Source organism: Xyrauchen texanus, chromosome 13 (assembly GCF_025860055.1).
Source record: "Xyrauchen texanus isolate HMW12.3.18 chromosome 13, RBS_HiC_50CHRs, whole genome shotgun sequence".
Classification (NCBI taxonomy): domain Eukaryota; kingdom Metazoa; phylum Chordata; class Actinopteri; order Cypriniformes; family Catostomidae; genus Xyrauchen; species Xyrauchen texanus.
This window is the reverse complement of record NC_068288.1, coordinates 24275674-24297507: the sequence shown is the minus strand read 5'-3', so window position 1 is coordinate 24297507 and position 21834 is coordinate 24275674. Positions and strand designations below refer to the sequence as shown.

The window sequence follows — 21834 nt, the reverse complement described above, 5'->3', positions numbered from 1 at the left end:
TAGCCTCTGGAATTGTTTTAGAGGATTAGCTGTGCCAGGCTCGATGAGAAGCACCTGAGCACTGTCTGCATGCGGTCGCTCGTGAGACATGCTGTCATTGAGACTGAGTCTAACTTCATGCCTGGAAAAGAGATGCTCTGAACTGGGGTGAGCTTGCTCTTTTCCCAGTTGACCTGAAGCCCAAGGCGGCTGAAGTGCCTGAGAACCTGGTCCCTGTGAGCGCATAGTAACCCTCGAGAGTGAGCCAGAATGAGCCAGTCGTAGAGGTAATTGGGTACGTGGATGCCCACTTCCCATAGCGGGGCAAGGGTTGCTTCTGCGATCTTGGTGAAGATGCGAGGGGACAGGGTGAGGCCAAAGGGGAGGACCTTGTACTGATACGCCTGGCAGTCAAACACTAACCGTAGGAAGGGTTGGTGTCGAGGCAAGGAGAAGTGGAAGTACGTGTCCTTCAGGTCTACCGCCGCGAACCAATCTAGCTGTTGAACGCAGGTTAGAATCTGTCTCTGCGTGAGCATTTTGAACGGGAGTCTGTGTAAGGCCCAGTTGAGAACTCGCAAGTCTAAGATTGGTCGCAACCCACCACCTTTCTTGGGTATGATGAAGGGCTGTAGAAACCCTTCTTAATCTCGGCTGGAGGGATGGGCTCTATTGCATCCTTGAGGAGCAGAGTCACAATCTCGGCCTGTAAAGTGCTGGCTTTTTTGCCGCAGACGGAGGTGGAGGGAATATCACTGAAACGAAGCGAGAGCCAGGCGAATTGAATCGCGTAGCTGAGTTGGATGGTCCTGGCCAACCATCGTGAAGCCACACATCCAGACTCTGCGTGAGGGGCACTAGAGGGATGATTATATTTTACGTATCGGGTGGGGCTTCGCGGTGGGTTGGACCAGGTAATAGCGCATCGGGAGGCAGAAGAGCGCCCCGAGGCTTGGATGCTGAGAAAACACTAGAAGCTCTTGCCTTGCTCCATGCACCCGGCAGGGACAGGTTAGAGACTGAGGAAGAGGTCCTGGAAAGGTGTCTTTGGAACTTGTCAGTGCTGTCCTGCCGGGGCTGAGCAGTCGCTGGTCCGGAGACGAGGTGACTTTGTCCGGGGAACCAGTACTGTAGGCTTTTGTAGATGACCCAGGGAGTGAGGAAATCTCTCTTTTATTGAGAATGTGGGTACCGCAGCCCGAAGGGGGGGCAAAGGAAAATAAGGATTCTCCTCCCGGCCCTCCACCAGGGCACAGAGTGGTCTTGGTACCAGCTCCAGAGCGAACATCTGTCTGCCCGGGTCGTCCGGCCAGTTTAGCTCAAAGTTTACCTCCTCAACGAAATAACGTTAGACGGATCCAGGAATTCTCCAGTGCATATATCTGCGAGTTTGTGTGAGCGTGTGAGTTTACTGCAGCGGGTGAGGAGCTGACTGGTGCGTGAGAGAGAACGCAAAACACAAACTTTTTGTGGCAGGGCGGAGGGTGGGGCCGGGTCGTGATTATACACACCTGATCCCTTATCAGGCTAATTAAGCCTCTGAGAGGGATAAAGGCCGATGGCAGACGGTGGTGCGACGAGAGAGAGATGTCCGTCATGTGTGTGTTTGTCTTTTGGTTTAAGTTATTCATTAAAATATTATTTATATTGCCAAGCCGGTTCTCGCCTCCTCCTTCCCAATGAACACATTTACACTTTTATTTTGTGTTATTATGAGATTGAGAAGAGCAAAAATATTTTAGATGAGATGTGTAAAAATAATTTTGGTTCATTATGAGACTGGCGGGCCGCCAGAGTCTAGTCAATTAATGGGAAACACTGAAGTACATATGTTGTTCATTGGAAATTTCAATGGGTACCTCAAAAATTGGGATACCTGATTTATCATTAAACAGTAAGACAATTTATTTTGGTGTACTAAAATAAAATATTTGATGCCATGAGTGTACCTTCATTTACTATTACTATTATTTTGAATGGTCATGCAAAATGAAGCAATGTGATAACACTTACACTCACCTAAAGGATTATTAGGAACACCATACTAATACTGTGTTTGACCCCCTTTCGCCTTCAGAACTGCCTTAATTCTACATGGCATTGATTCAACAAGGTGCTGAAAGCATTCTTTAGAAATGTTGGCCCATATTGATAGGATAGCATCTTGCAGTTGATGGAGATTTGTGGGATGCACATCCAGGGCACGAAGCTCCCGTTCCACCACATCCCAAAGATGCTCTATTGGGTTGAGATCTGGTGACTGTGGGGGCCATTTTAGTACAGTGAACTCATTGTCATGTTCAAGAAACCAATTTGAAATGATTCGAGCTTTGTGACATGGTGCATTATCCTGCTGGAAGTAGCCATCAGAGGATGGGTACATGGTGGCCATAAAGGGATGGACGTGGTCAGAAACAATGCTCAGGTAGGCCGTGGCATTTAAACGATGCCCAATTGGCACTAAGGGGCCTAAAGTGTGCCAAGAAAACATCCCCCACACCATTACACCACCACCACCAGCCTGCACAGTGGTAACAAGGCATGATGGATCCATGTTCTCATTCTGTTTACGCCAAATTCTGACTCTACCATCTGAATGTCTCAACAGAAATCGAGACTCATCAGACCAGGCAACATTTTTCCAGTCTTCAACTGTCCAATTTTGGTGAGCTCTTATTTGTAGTGGAGATGAGTGGTACCCGGTGGGATCTTCTGCTGTTGTAGCCCATCTGCCTCAAGGTTGTGCGTGTTGTGGCTTCACAAATGCTTTGCTGCATACCTCGGTTGTAACGAGTGGTTATTTCAGGCAAAGTCGCTCTTCTATCAGCTTGAATCAGTCGGCCCATTCTCCTCTGACCTCTAGCATCAACAAGGCATTTTCGCCCACAGGACTGCCGCATACTGGATGTTTTTCCCTTTTCACACCATTTTTGTAAACCCTAGAAATGGTTGTGCGTGAAAATCCCAGTAACTGAGCAGATTGTGAAATACTCAGACCGGCCCGTCTGGCACCAACAACCATGCCACGCTCAAAATTGCTTAAATCACATTTCTTTCCCATTCTGACATTCAGTTTGGAGTTCAGGAGATTGTCTTGACCAGGACCACACCCCTAAATGCATTGAAGCAACTGCCATGTGATTGGTTGATTAGATAATTGCATTAATGAGAAATTTAACAGGTGTTCCTAATAATCCTTTAGGTGAGTGTATACCTGGTCACAAAAAGTAGCCTGTTATTTTACCTGATGAACTTTCACCTTTTGCTGACACTTTATGCATCGTGAAGCTAATGTGTGCTTCTAAATCAATTGCACCTTTATTAGCAACAGACACATAAGTGCCAGCTTTACACGTCATACATTCTGCTTCCCACAGATCTCGACCTGGACGAAAGCATGGGGATTATTTGTACAAATCTTCGGTAAATTTGCACTTTCGTTTGGGCATTGTTTCCACTCAGCTGTCATTTGTTGCTACTGTCAAGCAACTGTTTAATACCGAACACAACAGCGCATCGCGGAGAGATTGACAGGCAAGAATTTGGCCAATAGTTGCTGCAAGCCTCTTATAATCGAACAAGGCGGGACTTACAAAGAGGGGTTAAAGCAATGCAAATATGCACGCACACACACACAAAATGAAGTATTAGACCAGATGCACATCATAATGCAACTAAAGCCGAATCCCGGACATTTTCGCAAATTTAGAAATCCTGGCCGGATGCTTTTTTTAAGGTTCGAAAAAGAGGACATGTCTGAGAAAATGTCACCCTACATTTGGATGTCCTTGAACAGCCCACAAGTTTAAAAACATTAAGCTAAACATGTAGGTAACATTAGTAAATCCTCACCATTACTCTTCTTTTCAATAAAGTCCAAAAGGCTGCTTTGCTTTTTTCTTGATGTTTCATTTTTCCTCCAGAGTGACACAAGCTGCCTCTCTCTAGTAGCGGAGGGAGAGGGTGTCAGGCCACGTGAACTTCAAACAAAATGTTGCAATATTATTGCGAGTAGCCTACATTCTTCTAAGACCTGCGTGACAGGCTGCGTCATGAAGATTATTGCATATTCATACAGAAATATTTTTGTTGTTGTTGCTGAGCTGCACCTAAACTAGTGTTGCCTACATTTAAAATTACATTCGGGGCTACAGTCAAAACATTTGGGGCTGAAGCTGAAAAATTACCTGGCAACGTGGATGACCTTGATATCGGGCCCTATTATGAGTTACTGACAAGTGTATTGTATTGTGATATTTTTTACAGACCGAATTTGGCTCATGAATAGTCAACCTACCATTTCCAAATTCACTGTGAGACAGTCTGAGTTGAGTTTTGACTGCTAATGTTAAACATGTTTGACAAATGCAAAATTTCAAATATATTGACTGAAAAATGTCTGAATAAATGAGAGAGGAAAAGTATAATCCCTGTTCTCCCCTGCATTGTTAAAAGCTGTTTTGTTAAAGCATTTAATGATCTTCAGTTATTAAATAATAATAATAATAAATACCCCGCATAGTAGAAAGTCTCTATAAGAAAATGCATTTGGGAAATTCTGCTGAAAACTGCCTCTTCATCTTATCATTTTTGTAAAAGTGCATGTAATGGTTCACCACTGATTCACTCTGTACACTCTACAATTCCACAGCCCATGTGTGCCAATCTTCCAACCATTTTGCCTGGTTGAAAATCTTGTATAGTAAATGGTGGAAATCGCGGGGGGGGGGGGGGTCAGGACCCCCCCTATCTGAGGGTTGTCCCTCCCCTAAAATATCATTAAAATATGTGTATTGTAAATAATATAATGATATATTCTTAAAATAATTGTTTAAGAAATAAAATAATACAAATGCAAACGGGGCAACAACAAAAAAAAACCTTGGTGTCCCCTTCAAAAATTGCTCTTGAGAATTGTTATGTTTATTGTCCCCCCCAACATTTTGATGAAATTTTCGCCCCTGTGTATAGTAAATGAAAATTCACTGCAGACCTACAGGTTCTCTTCAGTAGCATCACAGTCTGATATGTAACCTTAGATGGCTTGATTGTAATTAAGCAAGCATGCAATTACAAAAGAAATAAAACACAATTTCCCCAACATTTAGTTTTGCCTTAATTAATTAATGTATTAACATTAAAAGACTCCTCTTATAGATCTGAATTTAAAAGTTCAAAAAGCTTGATCTTGACAAATCTTTAGGCTTTGTTTGAATAAGCATTTATTCTGTCCCTCATAATGTCAGTTTAACCCACAAAATTCATTACCTTTAATTACATTACCTGTTTTTCAATCTAAGATGAAAAGGTGGCTTGTGTGATTGACTTCACTTTCAAATCTGTCCTCCTTTGTAGAATATTTCCGTAGAATATTCCTTCACTATTAACATTTTTATGCCAAAACATACTAACTTTCAGTCCACTTATTTGTATTTCTTATGTATGTATGTATTAGGGATTTTGCAGTTATAAACATGCAGATTAAATTGTTGCAATTATGGCAAACAGTTGGCTTTAGAATGTCTTTTTATAGGCACAATTTTTATTTTGGTTACACTGCAATAAGTCTGTATTGGTTAACAATAGTTAACTACATTAGTTAACATGAACTACATATAAAAAATACTTTTACAGCACTTAATAATCTTGGTTAATAACAATTTTAACATATACTAATATCATTTTTAAAGTGGGAAAATGTGTTTACATAAAAATGTGTAAATGCATTATGAACTAACAATGAACAATTGTATTTTAATAAATTAACATTGACCAAGATTAAGAAATTCTGTACCCAAATTATTGACTACTGTAAACATATAAAACATATAAACATATGAACATATAAACATATATTTACACTATACAACATATAGTGTAAAGTGTTACTTTATTTTAAGGTACAAACAATCACACATAATTTCAAAGATAAAAGCCTCAAGGTTTACAACATTGTAGACATCTTGGGTAATAAGTGCAGATGGCATGATTCATGAGAAATTGTCATCTGTCCTGAAGTACACATGTGCTCATGTAATTCTCTTTCCCCTTAAGTTTAACTCTCCTGAGGCAAGGCTCCCAGGAGATCAATCCCAAAATCACCCACAATAACTGAACCTACTGCTACACACATGCAGAACTGGGTTAGATGAGAAGCCAGATAAATACAAGTATGTTACATAATTGGAAATAATGACAAACAATTGTATTAAGAAGTGATACATATTACAAGAGGGATTAAAACAAACAAAAACAAAAAGTTTTGCACATCTTTTGAAGACTAATTGGAAATAAAATTGTTGTTGCGAGGTCATCGCTTTAAATGGCCGAGTTTAATTCTATAACAGGACTGTCATTTATCAAATAGAAACTTTGTCAGAGAAAGACCTGCTTCATGGCAAATGTATTTATAAATAAAACATGGGACTAATTACAGTCAAATTAGGTTAATGCGTTAATGTTTTAAATACATGTGATCACATTAACCATTAAAATGTAAAAAATAATAAATAAAAAACAACAAATCAATTTAAATATTATATGAATTATAATTATATCAAAGGATTTGTAAACATTTTTATATATCTCAATTTGTGCATACAAAAAATGTTGTATGTTTTAGAAGTTGAGCATTCATTGACATTGATCAGTGTTTATACAAGCCAAAATCAGTGTTCATACAAACATCCAAAAAATATTTTTTTTATCAAGAAAATTCACGTTAAATCACAATTAATTTTTTCTAGTAAGACCTTTGATATTAGGCCATACATCATATTCTTGATGCACATTTTTTTTATTATTTTCCTGTAAAAATATCTAAAAATCCTTAAAAAAAAAGATCAATTTGATTTTTCTTGTTTTAGAAGCAACACTGCATAAGATATTTAGGTTTTTCAGAGAATGTATTTTTAACATGTGTATTTTGTCTTACTGTACTGGCAGAGTTTTTATAGTCAAACAAGTGAAAAAATCTACCAGTGCTGAAGAAGTAATTTAAAGTGTTTAGAATATGTTACTGACCTTGAGTAATGAAATACATTACAAATTACATTTTACAGCATGCACTTTGTAATATGTGGTGGAATACATTTAAAAAGTAATCCTCCCAACCCTGTGTGTTTCACACTGACTGTCTATGGAATGTGAGGAATATCTGTAACAAAATTCATTTTAGCTTCTATAGAGGGTTTCCTAGGAAACAGTTCAGCTATTACAAACAATATGTGTCAGGCTGGCTGCATGTGGCCCCAAGGAAGCAGTTGTTAGATGTACATGTATTTTTAATGACCATATTCAATGTTCTGTTTTTATTTCCTTTGGGAGCACTCTATACTCCTTGCTTGAGTCAAATTAATAACCTTTATAAACAGTGGAAACATTGAAGTCTTCTGGTAGGATAAATTTAACCTCATTCAGGATCTACACTGATAGAATTTCATCTTGTGGCATCTCCACTTTCTGTAGATCTCGTATAATGCAGCCTGGCTGACCAAAGTCATTAAAGTTATCCTCAACGGGAGCAAATTATTGGAGATGTCTCTATGTGAGCCGACTGCAAGACAGAAATTAAGCCATTTTGCTGGAACGGAACTGGGAACTTGTGAATGTGTCCTCTCGCCTTTACTGAAGCAGCTCTTGCGTCATACAGTTTCCATAGCACCCATGGGCAGATCTGGCTACTCTTTGTAATCACTCAAGACTTGTACTTGTGTACTCTACTGCTGGTTTCCCTATTGGATATAAATGATTGTGTTGTGTTGGATTTAAAGATTTACAGATCTTGTGTGAACATTAAAGACTCAGATCTACCAAAAATAATTTTGCCTCTTTTTGCTCAACTAATGAAAATGGTTCCAAATGAAGCCAAAGAAAGATCAACTGTTGCACATCACAAAGCAACGCAAAGTACTAACAGGTTGTCTGGAGCACCTTGAACACAAAAAAAAGTGTAGTGATATAAACAGTAACGCATCCCAGTGCTGTTGTGCCAAATACACTGGAAGCACTCTTGGAATGTCAATCAGATTAGAGGCCTGGAACTAAAAGTTTTTTATTGGAGAAAATGTATCTTACTTGTTAAGTAAATGGAGCACATTTTTCTGTTTTCTTTTAGAGCATGGCAAACAGTTCCTTCACTCAATGGCTCCCCTCAACTAGAATGCAATGTGCACTCATTACCCGACTTGTGGCATGTGTGTACCCAAAGCAACACAGCAAACACATGAAACAGTGGATGATTACAGTAATTAATTTGTCTAATGCTGCAATCAACCAAACAATTCTTCCTGATGAATAATAATCCCAAAGAGAGGTATGAAGGTAAATCAGTAGCAAAACTTGTTCAATAAATATTTGTACTCGTAAGTTGAAATTTACACTTACAGCACCGATGTGAAAACTTGTAAAATAAAAATGTGAAGTTGAATGTTGCAATCTGCACTCGCAGACAATAATTGAAAGCATGTGTTCTGAATTCACAATTGCTGACAAGTAGTCACAAATGTGTAAAATGACATTCACATAAATACAACAGACACAAACTTGTATTACGCATTAACTTTTGTACTTTAATACATTTTTCGCAGTACAACCACAAAGCGGCACTTACAACCTCTCAAATCTTGCACTGCAACTTTACATCTTCTTGCCTTATCTTTTGAAAAAACATACTTGTTTTTTCACTTGTAAATACTGATGCGAGAGAGTAAGGGTGTGTGATATGACCAAAATCCTATATCAAGATATTAGTCATTTTATATTACGATAACGATATATAATCACAATATAGTTAAAGTTTTCTGAAAAATCTATAAAATTGTATTATATATTAAGCCATGTCGCATGTCGTGTGTGTGTAAATTTGAGTAATCCAGTCAGTGAATGAAATACTTTATACTGTAAATGAAAACTTCTTCATCTTCTATATTCTCATTATTTTGAACTTGGCAACCTTAGTCAAAGTAAAAAAAATTAATAAAAATACCACATTTCAGTCGGATGATGTGCACCAATTTTCTTCTTATTATTATTTTATTATTATTGTTGTTATTGTTATTATTATGATTATTGTTATAACTTTCCTCAAGAAACATCTTAACATCTTCTCAAAGCAATGCAAAAAATAACATATAAATAAAAAATTATCCATTAATAAAACACTTAATTAGGCTCTTTGTGTTTTTAGTAATCTCTATAAAGAAAATATAAAATATCTGAAGGAAAATATGGCTGGTTTGTTTCCTGATTTCAAACATCATTTGAACAGAATTTTAGAAAGGGGTTTGATGTGTATTTTAAAAACCAACTTGACATTGAGAGAAACCAGAATGAGTAACGGGTGTGATCTGCACTTTTTCTGTAACAAGTGCACAAATGAAGGGACTGGGATGACTCGCACACACTTGCATATTTCAGACTGTGTGAACAACTCTCGCATAATACACACCTGTGCATGTTTGGAGCATGGGATGAATCTCACTGAATTTGCTCTGACGGTGGATCAAGCGAAATTTCATGTCGCTTAAGCTGATTCAGTGTAATTTTTTCTCGCATTCTAGACAAGCTTTTCATATAATGAAACGTGCAGCTGTCTGTGAAAAACTGCTTTGCACTATTACTATCAGTCTCACGTGAAGCCCTAACCACTAATATTTATGCGCACATGGATATATCGGCAAGTCTGCATTGATACTCTTATTTGCTACTTTTATTACACTTTTTCCATTGTAATCTTTTTTTTCCTTCAATAAAAATAAATGTATTGATAAGTTCAGGAGTTTTAAAAACATTTTTTTAATACTATTTATTTAATTAATAAAAAATGTACGCTTGGATTGTTAGATCCGGTTCTGCTTTGCCTTAACAAAAAGGCATGGGATGGCATTTGGTGTTACATCATCATGTCCTTTTCATTGGCGAGGCATCAACCAATAAAACAACTTAATTACCCCCTCCCCTTCCAAACACTTGTCTTGCTCTCTCGCATCAGTATTTACAAGTGCAAAAGTGAGCTTTGCTATGTTTTTTAACAAAAGTAGTTGCAAAAGACAAGGCATGAAGGTTTAAAGTTGCAGTGCAAGATTTGAGAGGTTGTAAGTGCTGATTTGTGGTACAAAGTTAATGTGTAATCCAAGTTTGTGTCTGTTGTATTTATGTGAATGTCATACCAGTAGGTGGCAATATGCAATTGTAAAAAAAAAAAAGAAAAAACAGAAGAAGAATGCAAATGTGAAAGTGAAGATTTATGGTAAAAAGAAATGTGCTTAAATATTGATTTCTGAATACTGTTTCACACCCACACCTACAATATTGCTACTGAAAGTATGGATTTAACCACAGGAGTCTTATGGATGACTTTTACACTAATGTTTGAAGATTCAAAATTCTGGTGACCATTCACTTGCATTGTATGGACCTACAGAGCTGAAATGTTCTTCTAAAAATATTTGTTTGTGTTCTGCAGAACAATGAAAGTCATACACATTTGAAGGCATAAGGGTGAGTGAGCGATGAGAGAATTTTTTTTTTTGGGACAACTATCATTTTAACCATGGTTTTACTTTAGTAGTATTGTAGTAACGTCATGGTTACTGTTGTAACCTCCGTTCACCGAGGGAAGGAACGAGACGTTGTGTCGAATGAAGTGACACAAGGGGTCTTCCTGGGATGCCAAACATACCTCTGAACCTCAGAAAAGGCCAATGTCAAGTTGGCAGACAGAATTTGCATGCCCCGCCCCGGACATACGGGTATAAAGGGAAGCAGGGCAGCGAGTGCCAGTCAGGATTTTGCACTGAGGAGACGAAAATAACGTACGGCCGTTTACAGTGGTAGGTCTAGTGCTGTGGCAGGAGGGACACAACGTCTCGTTCCTTCCCTCGAGGAACGGAGGTTACAACAGTAAACATGACGTTCCCCTTCTGTCACTCACTAAACGTTGTGTCGAATTAAGTGACACAAGGGGTCCCATATAAAAACGCCACGCACTGACTGTGTTACGTTAACTGACGAGACAGTTGCAAGCAGGCTACTGAGTGCTAGAGGCAACTGTGTCGGCTGCACGTAGCCCTCCCCAACGCCCCCAAAGAGGGGTCACATACAGACCTTAGGTTCCACGCACCCCTGAGGGGGGGAACAGGTGCTACATGACTAGCATGTGAGCAAGCCCGGCAGCCGCGCCTTTTCTCTCACTATGTCTCTCTCATCTCAACGTTATGAAATGCGTCGGGGAAGGCGGACTTTCCCGGTCCTATTCTTTCAGGGGGACAAGACCCTGCGGAGGCCACATCCTGCCCAATCTAGGGGGAGGTAACATGTGGCAAATATGCCACAAGGGTTGTGAAGCCGTATGTGGGAAATGGAGTAGTGGTAGGTCCAGCCTAATGAGGGGGGACTCTACAAGCACGGCGACCAGGGCAGCGGGGCTGCCCAAGGGAAACGCGAGTCCGCCGACAGTTGCCTCTTCAGGTCGTCTACAAGTAATTTAGCACCAGGTTCTCCACAAACTTGCAGTGCTTGATGGGTGAGGGGCAGCACTCATTCGACCGCGCCCTAAGCCCGTCTCAAATGGCTCTCCTTGCTGGGCCCTCGCAGGCTGGCTATCCCGGGCCAATCAAGTCATGCTTACCTAGGGACTTGCCATCTACTGCGTCGTGGTGGGCTGCGATAGCAGCTACATACACCTTCAAGGTGGAGGGGGACAGCCTCCCCTCCAGCCTCTCCTGCAGGAATGAAAGCACTGACCGAGCTGCACACCTCCACGGGTCTTCGGTTCGAGAAGAACACCAATTCGCGAACAAGCACCACTTTAGGGTGTAAAGTTGCCTGGTGGAGGGAGCTCTGGCTCGTGTCTACGACTGCAGGTGGTAGATCCACTAGATCTTCCGCATCCCATCCAGGGGCGAGACATGGAGGTTCAAGAGGTCTGGGTGTGGGTGCCAGAGGGTGCCCCGAAAGAAAGAAGGTCCTTCCTCAGGGGAATTTTCCAGGGAGGTGCTGTTGCGAGGAGCGTAAGATCCGAGAACCAGGCCCGGGTGGGCCAGTAAGGGGCCACCAGGTTGCCCTGTTCCTCGTCCTCCCTGATCTTGCACAGCACCAGTGCAAGAAGGCTCACTGGGGAAATGCGTACTTGTGCATCCCCCGGGGCCAGCTGTGTGCCAGCGCGTCTGTCCCAAGAAGAGCTCCTGTCAGGGAGTACCAGAGCGGGCAGTGGGAGTTGACTTGGGAGGCAAAGAGATCTAGCTGTGCTTTGCCGAATTGGTCTCATATCAGCTGGACCATCTGGGGGTGGATCCTCCACTCTCCGCTGGGTAAAACCTAACGCGGCAGTGCATCCGCCGTTGTGTTGCGGTTGCCAGGGATATGAGTGGCGTGCAGTGACCTGAGTCGCGGCTGACTTCAAAGGAGGAGATGGCGGGCGAGTTGTGACATATGACGAGAGAAGCCGGCATGGCGATTTATGTACGCAACCATCGCGGTGCTGTCTGAATGGATCAAGACGTGCTTGCACCGGATTAGTGGGAGAAACCTCCGTAGGACAAGAGATACAGCCAACAGCTCTAGGCAGTTGATGTGCCAACGCTGCCGGGGTCCTGTCCATAGGCCAGCAGCAACGTGCCCGTTGCACACGCGCCCCAACCCTGTCAAGGGGTGTCTGTGGTCACCACGACATGTCTGGACACCTGCTGCAAGGGGACTCAGGTCTGTCCAAGGGTTGAAAGTCTGACGGCAAGAAGGGGTGATTGTCACACGGTATGTGCCGTGGCGCCATGCCCATCTCGGGACTCGAGTCTGTAGCCAGTGCTGAAGCGGTCTCATATGCATCAACCCGAGCTGCTCGGCCGTGGCTGCAAATAACCATGGTGTCACTACAGTTATGGTGTTAATATACTATAGTGGTTTTAATAAAGTTACTATGAATTAACTACACTGTAGTAAATCTGTAGTAAAACCAGAGTTATTTTTTGTAAGGGAAATTCAGGGTTAGTTTTAGGGGTGGGGTTGTTGTAGGGTGTCTATGGGACTACAAATAAAACATCTAGTGGTGTAGTGATGCCCCTATACTGTATGTTATTATTTAATTAGGGGTGCAAATAGTATCTGCCACTATTTACACTTAGTGCAATGAAGATGCTTGCTATTTACACTTTCCTCAAATAAACACATGATACAATACCACTTTATTTATTTATTTATTTATTATTTTACTTTACAAGACCTTTTTTTACAAAGTCAAAAAGTATCAATTTTCAAAAAATATAGTGCATTAGTTGAAAATTCTGAAAAGTCAACTTTTATTTGATTTTTTAACTAAACATCAAAATACTCATATAGAGTGACTGACCAAAGTATTGGTAAGTATTGAACAGTCAGTTATAAAAATGAGCAAACTATAATCAAGATGAATAAATATCATCTCTGGAGTGAATTCAGTGAAAACCTTTTCACAAAGAAAATTGTGACATTAAGTTCTCATGTCACTATGTTGACCTTGTCTGCACAAAGTTTTCATGTGTAAAACTTGATAATTTTAATATGCATGTTTTAATTTTGTTATATGGTGATACATTTTGTATTCAATTCATGTTTTAGTTTTTAAACTCTTTTTCATTCTGCTGTATTGCCAGTTTGCCCTGGTGCCTTGGCATTATTTTGCCTCAGGATCCAAAAAGTAGACACTGAAGAAAGACCTATCGGAGCCATATAAAGGGTTAGATTTCACTTACAAGTGAGTCAGATGAGAAAAATCTGCTATCTTATCTGGAAAGTTTTTATTTTCTGGTGAGTGAACATGTTCTCTTATCAGATCTTATCAGAAGCGATCTTTCTCTCCCCTAGCACATCTTCTAAAAGAACAACTCTTATCTACAACCATTGCTTTGCTATCTCACAATACCCATGGAGACATGTTTTATTTTTGTTTGTTTCTTTTGAATGGTTGCTGACGTGCACGTGGCAGCCTTTCAGAAGAAAGGATGTTACATTTTGAGCCTGAATGGAGGACCAGAGAAAGCAGGTTGAATTGATATGATATATTTTTGGAGAGGTATTGTCAAATAAGTATGTCTCCTCCAAACACATAAGGGGCGAATTCACTAAACAATCACTTTGGTGTGTGGTATTTCAGTGCAAAAACCTGCATGTTATTCACTATTCACCAGCAACTGAGTTTAACCCTGTGCTGAATGTGCTAAAGTAACACTGCAATATTTAGTGTTAATGAGCGCATTTTCAAGAAGTCGATACGGGTCCTACAGTTGTAAAGTGATGCTTTACAATACATTCCCTGCAAATTATGCTAGACTGTGGCAGTCTGTTTTATTCCTAGCACTCAAAACCAACCCACAAGATCAGGAACTGTGACATGCAAGTTGTGTTCAGCACAGATTTAAAAGGTGCATTTGCGCCGTAACCTCATTTGCGAAATCCCTTTGTTGAATTGAGCACTGAAACAGCACATACGGCATGTACTAACAAACAGCGCTATTAGCGGGGCAGTTTCTTCTCAATGAATACCCCTTTTGAATGATTTAAACTGTATATTCATTGACTCAGGAAGTACTTTATCATCTGTAACATCCCTAAACGTTTTGCTTCATAACTTTGAATCATTCTTTTTGTGTCTTGCAACATATCTCAAGAGGATAACATCAGTGAAGAAGTGACATGTTTGCACATTCATGTAGAAGAAAGTCTGTTTCTCATATCAGGAGCTTGCAAGAACTATGCATAATGCTAATTTGGTTGCTGGGTCAATCAAAGAAAAAACAGCCTAAAATGATCTCTGTCTTGTGCCAACTCTTCCTGAAATTTTAATCTCCAAAATCCTCTGTGTACTTGTGCATTCAGAGCTGCTGCTTTTCTTTGTTGAGTGGAAGATGTTTTAATTATCAGTGATACATTTGCATTTGCAAGAGGCAAAAGAACTCTGTATTAGCAAAGCTTGTCTTTCATTTCAGATATTATTCCCTAATGCCCTCACAAACATTGATTACAAAAAAATTACAATGCCCGCCACGTCTCAGAACAGAGGCAGTAGAGACATATCTCATCACAGTTGATTGATATAAGCAATTTTTGTTGCTTTTTCTCTGACTGATATTTGTGATTGGCTCCTGGAAGGATTTCTCTCATGGGTGTTAAATGAGCTTTCATGATGAAGCAAATCAGATAAACTGCTTTGATTTACGACACGGTTTATTGCTCACTAACACCATTAAAGGAAAGCATTAACTCTTCATGTTATATCGTCTTTGTGTTATAGATCACAGGTTATGCCTTTACTCGGGTTATGATGCTCATCTTGCAGTTCAAATTAAGGCAAGGTGGTAAATTTAGTATTGTGAAGTTTTTATGAGGGATCTGGTGTGGTCTGCCATTTTCTCTGCCCCTTGTGTAATTACATCAGATATTCTAACAGGATGAGCAATACGAGATATGTTTGTGATTTTAATTATACAGAACCTAACAAGAAGTTATGGAAGTCTTGCTATTTTATTTGTAGTTTTATTGGGGGAAATCATTGATTCAGGAAAAATGGTGACTGTGGTCTTTATATTACGTTTCTCGCAAGAAATGATGGGGATGCAGGTTTGGACTGTAGGTCTTTCCCTCACAGCCTCATTTTAATTCTCATCAAAAATCAATTATGTTGCTAATCTGAATAAGGTCCATACTGTGTAAAGTTATTATATCACACTATTAGATAATCGAATCCACTTTATTCAACTCATCAGGTCATTAATAGAGTACTGCAAGACCTGAAGTGGGAGGGTCAGATAAGGGCGACATCCTAAATGTGAATTGTTGTGGGTCCTCCTGGAACTGGGTTTGAGAACACTGAGCTAGAGGCTTAAGGCTCGGGTATACTTTGTTTTTTCAAGATCCGGTTGAGTGCTCAGCCAATTACAGTTTTTCTCAAATGCTAAAACACAAAAGCCAATCCTCTAAACCAAATGACCAGTTGTCTAAACACATTTACTAAATCTAGCCATCATTTTCCAATATCATAAACACATTTTACATGAAAACACAATTCACAAAACACAATCCTCCGTTCTCATAAATCTTAACACATTTTTCCTTGCTAAAACACAAGTTGCAAAAGAACTCTGCTCATATTCTCAAATGAAAGCTCATGTGATGCAAAATGCTTGCCACAGTCAGCAATATTTGAACGCAATGAACACACCTGGCGTCATTCATTACACACAACGACTCAAAATTGAAGATACTTGTTGCTAATGCTGTGACCACATGTATAAAAGCAAGTTCAGAGTGCACAGTTTGCTGAAGATTCCAAACAAACACAATGGATGAAGGCAGAGTCAGGGGAAGAGGAATTCGAGTCAGAGGAGGGAGAAGAGCTGGCCATGGAAGAAGAGGAGCAGGCCAACGAGGGAGAGGAGGAGGCCAACAAGGGAGAGGAGGAGGCCAACAAGGGAGAGGAGAATGTGGAGATGGTGCGAGCACGACAACCTCACACCATGATTACGGACGAGATGCGAGCAACAGTCACTGACCATGTCATTGTCCATGGCATGACAATGGCTGAAGCAGGACTAAGAGTCCGTCCAAACCTGAGTAGGTTCACCGTGGCCACCATTATCAGGGCATTCAGACAACACAACAGGTATTGTACTCTATTGCTTTCTTTGTCACAATACAATTTTACAAGCCTGTGAAAGTAGGCTATTGGTTTCAAATCAGTTGTTACTGTATTGTAAAACATGTCAATTGACAACACATGTTTCTTTCTTTAGAGTTGAAAGAATGCCATATAGAGGTGGGAGGGTTGCCATATTTACAGCGGCACAAGAAACCCTCATTGTGGATATGGTTCGTGAGAACAACCTCATCAGACTCCGGGAGATCAGAGACAAAGTCATTGCCGATAGTGTCAACTTTGAGAGCATTGATGATGTCAGCTTGGCCACAATAGACCAGTTCTCCGGTGCCAAAAGATGCGGATGAAACAGGTCTATAGGGTTCCCTTTGAGCGCAACTCTGCGCGACACAAAGACCTACGTTACGAGTATGTGCAAGTAAGTATACATCCATGTTCACAGTACAGTTAGTGGACATACTGTGTTGTTCAGTGGCCTACATTACTTCTGGACAATACTGTGCTACCTGATTGACTGTTGTTCTGAACACCTGTGCACTTTCACATTTTCACAGAGGATATTACAGTTGGACACGATGGCCAGACCTCATGAGTACCTCTTCCTGGATGAGGCTGGCTTCAACCTGCAGAAACGAAGGCAAAGAGGCCGTAACATCATTGGCCAAAGAGCCATCACTGAGATTCCTGGTCAACGGGGGGGTAATATTACTCTTTGTACGGCCATAGGTTTGGAGGGGCTTGTCCACCGGCATGCTGTCCTTGGGTCTTACAACACCCAACGTCTCCTCACCTTCCTAGAGGAGCTAAAAGACATCCTCCTGGACCGCCAACAATGCCGTCCTGGGCCCGCACATCACATTTATGTGATCATTTGGGACAATGTATGCTTCCACAGAACAAACCAAATCAGAGAGTGGTTCACAACCAACAGTAACCACTTTTTAAATGTCTGTCTGCCACCCTACTCCCCTTTCCTGAACCCTATAGAGGAGTTCTTCTCATCGTAGAGTTGGAAGATTTATGAAAGACAACCATACACTAGAGAGAACCTCCTAAGGGCAATGGAGCTGGCCTGTGTTGACATCCCAGTGGAGGCCTTCCAAGGATGGATTCGCCATTCCAGGGCCTTTTTCCCGCGGTGCCTGGCAAGAGACAATATAGCCTGCGACTTGGATGAGGTGATGTGACCCGATGCAGCACAGTGATTGTGGTGTGTGTGTGTAGTGTGAATAAAGTAAATAAAAAAACTTCACACCCTGATCATGTTTTCAAGAGTACTGTTGTGTGCAATAGATTCTGTTTTTGCATTGAGTTGTGTTACAGTAGTGTACATGCAGAATTTACAATAGATTTATACTCTTCATATGAAACTCACAAATCTAAATGCCTAATCCTCTGCAGAAATCTAAGAAGATCCATTACTGTAAAGTTTCTAAAAATATGCATTGGCAGTTATGAAACAAAGAACCTTCTCACAAATTGAGCATTGTGTTTTCAATTGTTTTTCTGTAGTGTAATGATGTGTATAGTGTTTCCATTTTTGAAAGCTTCGAACTGCTCTTTTGGTGTGAAAGTTTGAGTTTTGAAGTGAGAAGGTGTGGTTGTGTTTATGTAGCTTTAGAAAAGGGTGTTGTGTTTACACATTGGGGAACATGGAGGAAACGTTTGTGAAATGTGTTTTAGCATTTGAGAAAAACTGTAAAGTATAGTTTTTGACAGTGAGCGAATGTAAACGTGTTTGACACATGCACACTATGATGGCTTTGTGATACTCTTTCAAGTCAATGACAGGCACATGCATCGAAAATGCACACATGCTTGAACTGTCCGTGTGTTGAGAAAATCTGGGCTGCAAACTGACAGTCCACGTAGACTGTGATGATAATGAAATTTGCGACATGCATACTGTGTTTGGAGGGATAAAAATGTGGATATTCACTAGAATGTCTGTATATTAAGCCCTGTTCAAATGTATCTGTCATAAACCAACATGTACTTTTACTTTCTCCTTCTAAAGTGCAGTGTCTGGAGATGACTACCAAGAGGAAGATCATCGGCCGCCTGGTGCCCTGTCGATGCTTCCGGGGGGAGGAGGAGGTCATCTCAGTGCTGGATTACTCCCACTGTAGCCTGCAGCAGGTTCCTAAGGAGATCTTCAGCTTCGAGCGCACACTAGAAGAGCTCTACCTGGATGCCAACCAGATTGAGGAACTGCCTAAGGTAAATTGTCAAGTGTCAAATTACACATGGATGAAATCTATCCAACAGTACCTACAGCACATCACATCTTCTACAGCAGGACCTTTAGACAAATGTTGCACGAAATTGATGATTCATTCTTTAAGTGCAATGAGTGATTAAATGTGCTATATACACAAAGTTTATTAATACTATGACTATTTCCATTTTAGGATTTGGATAGAGTTTGTCTTAGGGATGTCCTGATACTAGTATCGGAATCGGGTCTGATACCGCGCTCATGTACTTGAACTCGTGCTCGTAAAAATGCTCTGATACCAAAAACCAATATCATCTGACATACAGTTGTCATTCCCTAAACATTCAGTGCAGAAATTAAAATCATGTTATGTCCTAGTGTGATTATTAAACCGCAAAGAATGTGATTTAATGAGATTCATATATTGTTTGCATGTGCTGCATGCTTCAAATGTGAGCACTTATGAATGAGTGGAGCCGGTGTTGTGCTGAAACTGGCTGCTCATACCATTTAGAGCTCCTTTGCTCATACATGGAAAACACCGTCATGAGCATGGCGCGCTCTGTTTGTAGCTGATGACAGCGAGCAGTGCGTTAATTCTCTTTCTATCACGAGGCACATGAAGACTACATATTCATTTAACTAAATAGCAGCCTTTTGTGGTTTAAAAATCACATTGGGTCATGTAGTTACCTGCTTTTCCGGAGGTAAGGAGCTACCGCCAAGAACACACAGAATTGGAAAGGGTTTCAAAATAAAACCTCTTCCAAAATAAAAGCCCAAATTAATTGGAAAAACAGTATGACAGAATTATATATCACTACTGTATAGTTATGTAATATTTACTGTAAGACTACTTCTACTACTATTACTACTTCTACAGTACTACTAATAATAAATCTATAGTAATTGTATTATATTTAAGAAATATCTCACATCTGTGATTCTCTTTTATACAGTACTTTATTTGACAAAAATAACTCAATGTTGTATTTTGGATTGTGCTGTGAGGTTCTGTATAAAAGCACTTAATTTTCCAAAAATAATACAATATTATGTTGAAAATTGTTCTATTAACACTTTGCATTGCATTTTTAATTAATTTATGTATTTAGACATCATTTTGATGAAAAAAGTTCGGCGAGTATGAAAAGGAAGTATCGATACTTTTTTCATTCTCAAAAAAGATGGTATTGGGAAATCTCTAGTTTGTCTAATAGATTTTCATCAGCAAGACCATAACAGGACTGTAGACAACTCCACCTGCATGTGCAAAGCTATGTAATGACAGATGTTGCTAAATGCAGCAGTGTTATATTATGGTTAGTGTGGACATCAGATTCATGTACATAGTGATTTTGCTTTTATATCTGGCTAGATTCAGTTTAAATAGTATATCATATATTGTATGTTAGACTTTTGTAATCCATGAATACATGACAGAAGGCTGTTTGTTTGAATTCTTACTTAAGCATTTATTCTGATTATTCTAGTTCCTGGGTATCAAGGCAACTCCACTTTCATATCACACCATATCATACAATGTACATTGGTGACATTCTCTTTTCCTTGTCAAAGTGGCACTGTAATGTATTCTTGTCAAAGCAAGCTTTTTAAAAAAAGTGTTATTCTAAACCCTGTGTAATTCTGGGTTTTCTTGTTTCATGTTTTCATATAGTTCATACTTTAACCCAGGGGTGGAAAGAGTGCTGAAAAGTCATACTCAAGTAAAAAAACCAAACAATACAGAGCATCCTCCTTTAAACAAACCTCATTTAAATGAGAAGGCCTTCGTAGGACAAACGAACACAGAACTTATAATGGTTGCTATGACAGAACGCCACTCTTTACCAAGTGAGAGTGCTTTGAGTGAAAGGGAAAAAAGTACCTCTGGAAGGGAATATATGAGGTATATTTTAGGGTTTTAGATATCACATAATACTTAAATTGAATTGTGTATTACTATAATTATACATATATATTCTGCACCTGTCTACTGAGGTACTTCTACTTGGGATTTAACATTTCTTGAGTTTGGACATCATATTTTTCACCAAATTTTATTAATTTCCATTGAAGCAAAGAATTGTGGGTTGTGAGTGCCCATGGAGGATACACCTCATGCGTCCTCCAAAGTCCCATGAAAGAAGGCTTCATTCAGAGTGTCCTACTCACTTTTCTAAAATGAGACAGCCTCGATGACGTATATGGTCCACAAATATGACCTCTGGATGAAGCCTTCAAATGAGACACAGCTAATGTTTGAATGAACTCGCTTTGACCAGGAACATTTGATTTGCCATTACCCGATCATTAAATTAAAGTGAAACCTGAACGCTTTGTGCTCACTATCAACGTTTACCTTTGTCCGTTTATATTTTTCGGGAGTTTGGCGTGAGCCTCTGCTGACAGTGCACGCACCAGAGAAATGCATTGATAAGCATTTCACACGCTCTTCCGGATAGCAGCTGCTCTGGGTTGATGTCCATGCTCCGGCTCAGTGGCGATCAGAGTTCAACTGAATGACACACAAACACGCTGTTCATGGCATTTATATATTCATTTAAAATACCCTTATTTGGCCATTAAAATGTGATTGGGATTTGAAGTGCACAAGAATCACGGTCATCTCAAATAACCGCAGTTAGATTAAAGAACTGCAATCAGATGATTATTCAAATAATCGTGACATGCCAGCTCAAGAATCAATGATTATTATTCTTATTTTCAGATTTATGAGGTTAATAACATTGAATTAACAATTACAGTACATGAAAAGCACTCAATCTGTTTTATTAACTGCTTGTCAATTTTTGGAAACGTATTTATGTGTATCCACTCTGCTTGTCAAAAGCAGTACTAACCCATTTCTGGAGCATAGCCTCATAAAGAAGGGTTGAAAGCTTTGCTAACCCACTTTATTAAGTTTATTTGAATTTTCTGCAGAAATCACTAAATGTTCAGTTATGTTCTCGTGAAATACAGTCAGAGCCTCCACAAACAATTTAAA

At 40.0% G+C, this 21834-nt stretch overlaps 1 protein-coding gene across 11 annotated transcripts in view; it reads left to right on the top strand.

Annotated features, from left to right (window-relative positions):
• The window catches only part of LOC127654411 (leucine-rich repeat-containing protein 7-like), a 174807-nt gene that overhangs the window by 99313 nt on the left and 53660 nt on the right, over positions 1-21834 (top strand). For all 11 annotated transcript variants that reach the window (XM_052141578.1, XM_052141585.1, XM_052141583.1 and 8 more), the window contains one exon: positions 18624-18826. In XM_052141578.1, the coding sequence (XP_051997538.1) occupies positions 18638-18826 (189 nt within the window). In that variant the 5' untranslated portion in view covers positions 18624-18637. The remainder of the gene's footprint in view (positions 1-18623; positions 18827-21834) is intronic.